The sequence below is a fragment of the Frankliniella occidentalis genome, unplaced genomic scaffold, assembly GCF_000697945.3.
Source record: "Frankliniella occidentalis isolate FOCC.00 unplaced genomic scaffold, Focc_3.1 Scaffold4950, whole genome shotgun sequence".
NCBI classification, from domain to species: Eukaryota; Metazoa; Arthropoda; class Insecta; order Thysanoptera; family Thripidae; genus Frankliniella; species Frankliniella occidentalis.
Window position 1 is genome coordinate 1 of NW_026271993.1, and position 7,432 is coordinate 7,432.

Sequence of the window (7,432 nt, forward strand, 5' to 3'; positions counted from 1 at the left end):
CCCTTCCCTCCCCATGCGATTCGCTCTGATCAGTAGGAAGCCCCCACCCTCCCCTCCCTTCCCGCCCTTCCCATTCTCTTCGCGTGTGAAAACCGAATGTAAAGAAACATGGAAATGAGTATTGTACGACCAGAAGATCAGCAGGCAGCCCGCAGCTGGTTCCCATCACCAACCCTTTCACCGGCTGCTCCGGCACCGGATCCCTGTGGCGCTAGTGCGGGGCCTTCTTGTTTCTGTTTACACTTCCGGTGGCTGGGTTCCGGTTCCGGCACGCCGCCACTCCACGCCACGATATGGCCGTGAATGCCATGAGCAGGGTTCCGCTAAAACCTCGGCGGCGCGCGTCTTTGCGGTCGTGTTGTGCGGCGGAAGGCTGGCGGGGCGGCGGGCGGCGCGCGCCTGGGCTGACGACCCTGACCTGGGGGTGGGGAGGATTGGAAAGCAATGAATAGAGCGCGTGCTGCATAACGGCGACCCGATAGGTCTGGGACGAGTCACGCGCTAATATCCCAAAATATTCAGTTAGAACTGAGGAGACTGAGGAATTGTTGGCCGGGCCGTGAATAGTTTTTGAACGAGACAAAAACGAACAGGGTGGGGTGGGTGTTCTAAGCCCCGGCCCCTTCTGGTCATACTCGCACGGGCCATGTGTGACGCCGTGGTGAGAGTCGGTGGGCAAGCCCGCCTCGCACGCCTGCATGTGGTACAGACGGTACAGTATAACCAGAAGGGGGCACGGCTTAAATACACCCACCCTGTAGGGGCGGGCCATACGACGGTACTCCAGAGAGTAACAGTTTTCTCATTGTAGGGTAGCTTATACCAGGTGGTTGATTCACGCCGCGCACTTTTGTAGTTTATACTGTACCGCATGCACGGGTCCAGGTGGGTTTGCCTATGCACGCTGCCCACGGCTCCTTATGGCCCCGTGTGAGTAGGCAACCCGCTCGCACCCGTGCATGCGGTACAGCATAAATACGAAAGTGCGCGGCGTGAATCAGCCACCTGGTATTGGGAAGGGGAGGGGGAAACGGAGGAAAGGGTTTATTTTGCGGGTGTCGCGCTTGGAGCGCGCACTCGACGCGATCCTCCGCGGCCCTCCTCGTCCTCCCCGCCGCGCTCACCGCCACGGCCACGCCAGCACTCGGCTCGGCTCATCTCACGCGATGCCATTCAACAGATCTCTATGCGGGACGTCGTGGCGTGCCGCGGAGTAACGCGACAAGCACGGCCAGGCACCCACATCTGCAATAATGTAGTCCGGTACAACGGCGGCCGCAAAAAGGCTTAGAGGCCGCAGAGAGAAGGCAAGAGAGCTCTCTTGTCTCATGTTGCCAAGCGGGACTCGTCGCGGTCGGGCCTCATGGCGGTTGGTGCCCCCGCAGGTCGGCCCTTTGTCCCTGGAGATGCGCGCCCCGCCGCCGTAAGTCATGAGGCGCCACGGCGCCGGGCACGCGATGAAGGCGCGGCCTCGACGTGAGCGCCGCGGGGGCGGCAGGTGGGCGCAAGCCTCGGCGCAAGCCTCGGCGCAAGCCTGCCCGACATGACCGCGGATACAAATTACGAACCGTAAGCCCGGCCCGGCCCATTAGGCCTGTCCCGGGCCCGGCTCAGGCTCAGGAGAACAAACAGCGCCCTGCCCCCGAACCCGGTCTGTATGGAGAGACATCCTCCGTCTAGTCCTCGCGACATTTGTTTAAAGTCATTACGGGTGTTTTTTAATCCCGCGGATAAAGCGGGGGCATGGGGTGGGGTGGAATTCTTTGGCTAAAGGCCATATGCCGTGCAGTATAAGAGGCGGGAGGAGGCGGGGGAGGGAGGGGAGGATGGGAGAGGAAGAGGATACTGACAACGCGTATGAGATGAGAAACTCGGCGAACATGACAAGTGGAGTTGGAATAGGATCCATTGTGCCATTTCACGGCTTCATTTAGTATTTAAAATCTACTCGTATAGCGCAACACGAACGCGGCTTTAAAAAACTTTGGAAAAATGACTTTAACATATTCATCTCATATGATTTCAGAGTGACTTTGTATAGAACAACATAACCTACAGTTAAAGACTACACTTCTCTTACCGCCTACTTCCTTGCTTCAATTTTTGCCGTGGACTTCAGACGGTTAAGCCAGTCGATTTCAATTTGAGACTGGGGTGCGCCCCACGGAGTTGCACAGCGGAGGGGAAGGTGTCGTTAACATTGTAATCCTCCTATTATAGCGAGCCTGCTGCCGGACCCGCTGGCACCCCTCCCTCCCCGAGCCTGCCACAGTGTCACAATGAGTAATTGAGCAGAACACGCGTGCTGTCCCTCCGGGGTCATCTGCCCGCACCCTCTCTCTCTCCCCCATGCAAACCACGCCACTTGTCAAGTGTTTGACGGAGCACACTTGTCGCGCCAAACTTTGAAACTGCATTTAGCGCCATCAGCAGCACTTTTTATTTATTTTTTTCAATCCTCCTTCCTTTTTGCTCATGTTGCAGTACAACCAGGAGTTCCAGCCCAAACGCCTCGGGAACTGGGAGGTGGCCAAATGGTTCCCCGAGCGCAAGCTGCGCGACCCGCTCAGCTTCAAGCCCACCGAGCCGATCGTCGACGACCGCGGCCACTTCCTGCCCGGGGCACCGCGAGCCAACCGCAACCCCTGGAACAACCACATCGGCACCCACGACCAGCCGCCGCGCATCACCCGCGCCATCGGTGAGTAGTGCGTCCGGGAGTGCTGGGGCGGGCGCAGCGAGCGACGTAGCACTGACATTCGGAACGTGTTCGCAGCCAACGAGCTCGCCTCGCGGCCGGCCGCTCGCCTGCGCTACTGGGACAAGCCCAACCCGCGCCTGCGGCCCGTGCCCTGCCCCGCCAAGGACTTCCGCGGCGCCCCCGGCTACTCGCTCGTCGCCGAGGGCCCCGGCTTCCCTCAGCACCGCAACTACTTCCTCAACAAGCAGGACTATGTGGAGCACGCCGACCGCATTGACGAGCAGGACGTGGTGGCCGTCGACTTCCTCAAGGAGCGGCGGCGGCGGCAGGACGCCGTCAAGGAGCGCGTGGAGCAGGTCAAGGAGCTGACTGCAGCGCTGCGCCAGCAGCAGGAGGAGCGCCGGCGCCAGGAGGCCGACCGGGACGTGCAGTGGCTGCTGGAGCACCGCGAGCAGCACAACATAGTGCCGGTGAGTGCGGGAGGGCGGGCGCGCCGAGATGGCTCCCGGATCAAGCTATTTCCAGCTGCGTGTGCGCATTATCGTGATGGGGTTGAGGAGGGGGGCGGGGCGCGCCCCAGGCCCCACCGCCTGCTCCGGGCCCCCAGGACGACGCGACGACGTTGCAGCACGCAAAAGCATTGACATGAGCCCGTCGCGTCTGGGGCGGCGGCGGGCGCGCGTGGTGCAGCCCCCCCCCCCTCCCTAACCCTCCCGACCGGTCGCTACCCTCCACCGCCACCCCACGCCCCATGACGGCTCTCCCCGACCCTCCCCCTTCCCCACAGCGGGAGCACGACTGGAGCCGGGGGGCGCCCAGGCCCACCCTGGGGTGCGAGCGGGACTTCGCGGTGCAGCGCCCGGCCCGCAGGCCCCGACGACGAAAGGAACGACAGGCGGACGACAGCGTCCCCGTGCTGACCAGCAGCTCCGGGCGCCTGCTGTCCGTGCGCTCCTCCGTGGTACGGCCGTGCCCGTGCTCGCCATGGTGCTCACCTTCCCCTGCCATCCGCCCTTCCGAGTTCACCCCACTGCTTTTCCTCCCCATTGCAGAGCTGCCTGTTCTAGAAATGGCGTCCACCGTCGGTTTCACCCCTTCGCCAAGAACTTACAATAAAAATGCAACCTTCCTTCACCTTCAAAAATGTTGTTACTTACCTGGGTGTAGTATAAAAGACGTCGTCGGTGTATGCTGGCTTGCCTGCCATCTCCGGCTGTAAAGTCGCCATGGTGCCACCGAATAGGATAGCCTGCTTGCACCGACGTCTCTTCTCGGTCACACCCGTTACACATTCATAGTTCCCAAAACCAAACAATATCAATACACCCGCAGTACAGTAATTCCCCATTGAGGTAAGAGACAGTCTGACAGTGGACAAGATGGCCCCTCAACTCAAATTACCAGAACAGAGTGCATCTAGCCATGGTTTGCAATAGTACAGAGTACAGTCTGAATATAAATTAATTTTGGGCCCATGTGTTCTCATCTTGTCAGGACCGTGTCCAGGCTCAGGCTCAGTCGCCACAGAGCAGCCCGGCCAGACACGCCAAGCCCCGGCGACTGTCCACCAGCGGCAAGGGGAGCCGCAAACCGACCAACAAGGGAGCGAGGGAGAGGGATCAATGCTGGGGGCCGGAGGGGTTGACCATCCCCCCTGGCCAGGACCACGACGAGGGCATCCTCCTCGAGCCGGACAAGGAAAACGGCGGCGGACGGGACGAGTGCTGGGAGACAGCCGGCGGCCACGACCCGGTGAGCGAAAGAAACCAGCAGCAGGTGCCCTGCAGAGGACGCCAACATACGTTCGTCAATTGACTGATGCGGCTGTTGGCAGGTCCGTGACGACGGCCAGGACAGCGGCGTGGGCAGCGTCGATGACGGCCACCTCAGGGAGGAGTCTCCGGAGCTGCACGTCAACGACGGCAACAGTAAACCTTCGCCACCGTACCCCCAGTTCGAGGACGACAGCGGCGAGCTCCTCAAACCCAGCAACCCGGCGTACCCAGACGTAAGGGATCGTCCTAAAAGTACGTCCGTTTTTGTCGGATTCGTTCGGCAAGGTAGGGAAGCATTGGAGCTCGGCGCCTGCGAGACTCGAGGTAGGCCAGCCCGCGGTGCACGCGTGCACCGCAGGTATGATGTTGCCTACCGATCAGGCGCCACGAGAGCTTGTATTGGCCGAACTTGGCAGTTTCGTATCGGTATCGGCGAATGACGGGCGTACTTTCTTGATGACCCATGAGTGCACTGCTTGAACTTGAACTAAACTTTACCGAGTGGCTGATGCGGCCCTCCCATTTATCGCAGTTACTGTACTGCATACACGCGTGCGGGCCATGGGTGCCTAACGGCGCCGTTCGAGTAGTCATACCCCGCGGATCAGCCACCTAGAAGTACAACGTTTTTCCTTTCACAGTGTAGGTAAATTTGCTTTAAAATTTTTGCGATTTTGTAGGTCGACCCTGGTTTCTCGCGGCGCGCTGCCCGCGACCCCACAGTCCAGAGCTACCCGGAGCCGGAGCGGGTGCGCGAACAGGGCTACCCTGAGATGTTCACGACTGAGACGGACCTCGCCGCCCCCGCCGAGGACCGCCCGGAGTCGCCGCCTCCACCACCAGAGCCCGAGGTCGAGTCACTACCCCGCGTCGAGGGCGCGGCCCTGAAGTGCGGCCGCCATCCCCGGCGCGGCCCGAACCCGCCCGCCAGGCCGTACGCGAGGGCGCAATTCGCTGTGGTTGCCGCCGACCCGGAGTCGCCACCGGACTCACCTCAGCACCACGCCCCTTCCCCCGGCCCGGCCCTCGCCAACGCCTACTCGAGCTTCCAGGTGGCCAAGCAGCTGCACAAGGAGAACCTCGAGCACAACCCCCTCCCGGACACGGTCGACGACAACCTCTTTAAGAAGCTCAACTCGCAGCGGCACCCGAACCCGGGAATAGCGCTCGACGTCGTCCCGGATGCGGCTGCCGTCGGCTGGCGGTCCTTTAACGCCCCAGGGCCAACAAATTGCTCCAAAATGAAAGTCTACAGGCCCAAGACAGCAGCGCCGATTGGGGCAAGGAACGGGCTTGAAATGGTAAGTCTCCACAGCAGCCGAGGTAAGTTTTTACTCGGTGTACCTACCTGTAGTGTATGTCGTAAAATGGCTCCCTTTTGGACCAGACGGGGCGTCTGCAGCGGCCCAGCACCGGCCACCCCAGCAAGCTGCTGGCCAAGGACCACGTGTCCGAAATGGAGCTGGCCATCTGCTGGGACCTGGTGCCCGCCTACCCGGAGGACGAACCCAAGCCGACGCCGCACATCGACGGTAGCAACGGCAGCAAGGCGCCCGGCATCTTCAGCCTGGTGCACCATCCGGCCGACAACGAGGGGGACGCCGACGACGTCAGGCCTTCGGCGAGGACGAGCAACGGGCCGCGCCGCACGAGCACGCCGCCCGCAGCCAAGGACAGGAAGGCGCCGCCACAGCCGCCCTCCGTCGAGAGCGTACACAGCTGCAGCTCCAGCCAGCAGAAGGCCGCCAGGACGGGCGCGCCGGACCACGAGCTGCACGAGCGGCTGCACGCGCAGGAGCGGCAGCGCGCAGCGGTGCAGCGGCGCTACAACGGCGGCCGCGTGCCCGCGCACCCCGCGCCCGCGGACGTGGCGCGCGACCTGTGCGACTTCCGCAAGCGCAACGGCTGCTACGCGGGCATGCAGGGCTGCGGCGACGGCACGACGCGCGACGACCCGCGCAACCTCAACGACCACCTGGCGGAGCTGCGCAAGCACCGCCACTTCCACCAGAGCATGCCGGACCTGAGCGGGCACGGCGGCCAGCAGCGGCGCGGCGCCGGCCACCAGGGCCATCCGCACGGCCACCAGCAGCGCAGCGCGAGCCACCACCGCGGCCAGCAGCGCGGCAACCCGCGCCCGCCCTGCGCGGCGTGCGCCCGACCGACCTCGCCGCCGCCCCTCCGCCGGCCCAAGTCCGAGTACAAGATGGCGTTCAAGGCGGGGAAGCCCACCACCAGCCTGAGCACCAACAGCAGCTTCGACACGCCGCCCAGCGTGCACAGCGGGGCGGGCTGCGGCGTGGGCTGCAGCCTGGGCAGGGAGGTCCGCGTGCCCAAGCAGCGCGCGCCCTTCGCCAGGAAGAACTACGCCATCACCAGTCTGACGCAGCCCTTCTCGCTCTGGCCGAAGGAGACCGGCCACGCCTACCCGGAGCACTGGCGGCTCGCGAGCGTCTACCAACACTCCTTCAAGCCCGTGCACGCCCGGTCCAAGCCACTTCTCAAAACGGTGTACCAGTAAGACAAAAGAGAAAAAGTAAAAACATTAGTTTGTTTTTCTGCTAATTTTTTAAGATGGAATAAATATCGACCTAAATAATGAATATCATATCTGGGCACGGGAAGCTACATGCATAATGCAGTCTCCTTTGCTGCCCTTAGACTGAAAAAGAATTAGCTAATGGAGGGCTACTTACTGATGGCCGTAGTGTCATGGACTACTGTAAGTGGTTGTCTCTCATTTAAGTCTTATTATTCATTTGAAGACAAGAATAACTGCTGCCATCAACATATTTAATTACTTAAAAACTGTAAAGGGTTGACACATTACGCCAGCGTAACTTGTCATTGTTGAACATCACATTGCAGTATCAAGTCAAAAAAATCACAGCCTCACAGTAGTCACCTTATACATACGCAACACCAAAAAAAATTAAAAAATAATTGCAAACGTCTT

General features: G+C 61.2%; 1 protein-coding gene across 1 annotated transcript; it reads left to right on the forward strand.

Moving 5' to 3' along the window:
• The first annotated feature begins 2,487 nt into the window (after nucleotides 1-2,487).
• LOC113205519 (uncharacterized) lies at nucleotides 2,488-7,432 on the forward strand. Its single transcript, XM_052276905.1, has 6 exons — nucleotides 2,488-2,701; nucleotides 2,777-3,171; nucleotides 4,196-4,453; nucleotides 4,536-4,709; nucleotides 5,157-5,777; nucleotides 5,864-7,432. Exons 5-6 carry the CDS (start codon nucleotides 5,250-5,252, stop codon nucleotides 6,995-6,997), a joined length of 1,662 nt encoding a protein of 553 aa, XP_052132865.1. The 5' UTR covers nucleotides 2,488-2,701; nucleotides 2,777-3,171; nucleotides 4,196-4,453; nucleotides 4,536-4,709; nucleotides 5,157-5,249; the 3' UTR covers nucleotides 6,998-7,432.

Coding starts and splice junctions, on each gene's coding strand:
- LOC113205519 (XM_052276905.1), top strand. CDS start 5,250: ATGTTCACGACTGAGACGGACCTCGCCGCCCCCGCCGAGGACCGCCCG. Junction 5,778..5,863: donor CAAGGAACGGGCTTGAAATG/GTAAGTCTCCAC, acceptor CTTTTGGACCAG/ACGGGGCGTCTGCAGCGGCC.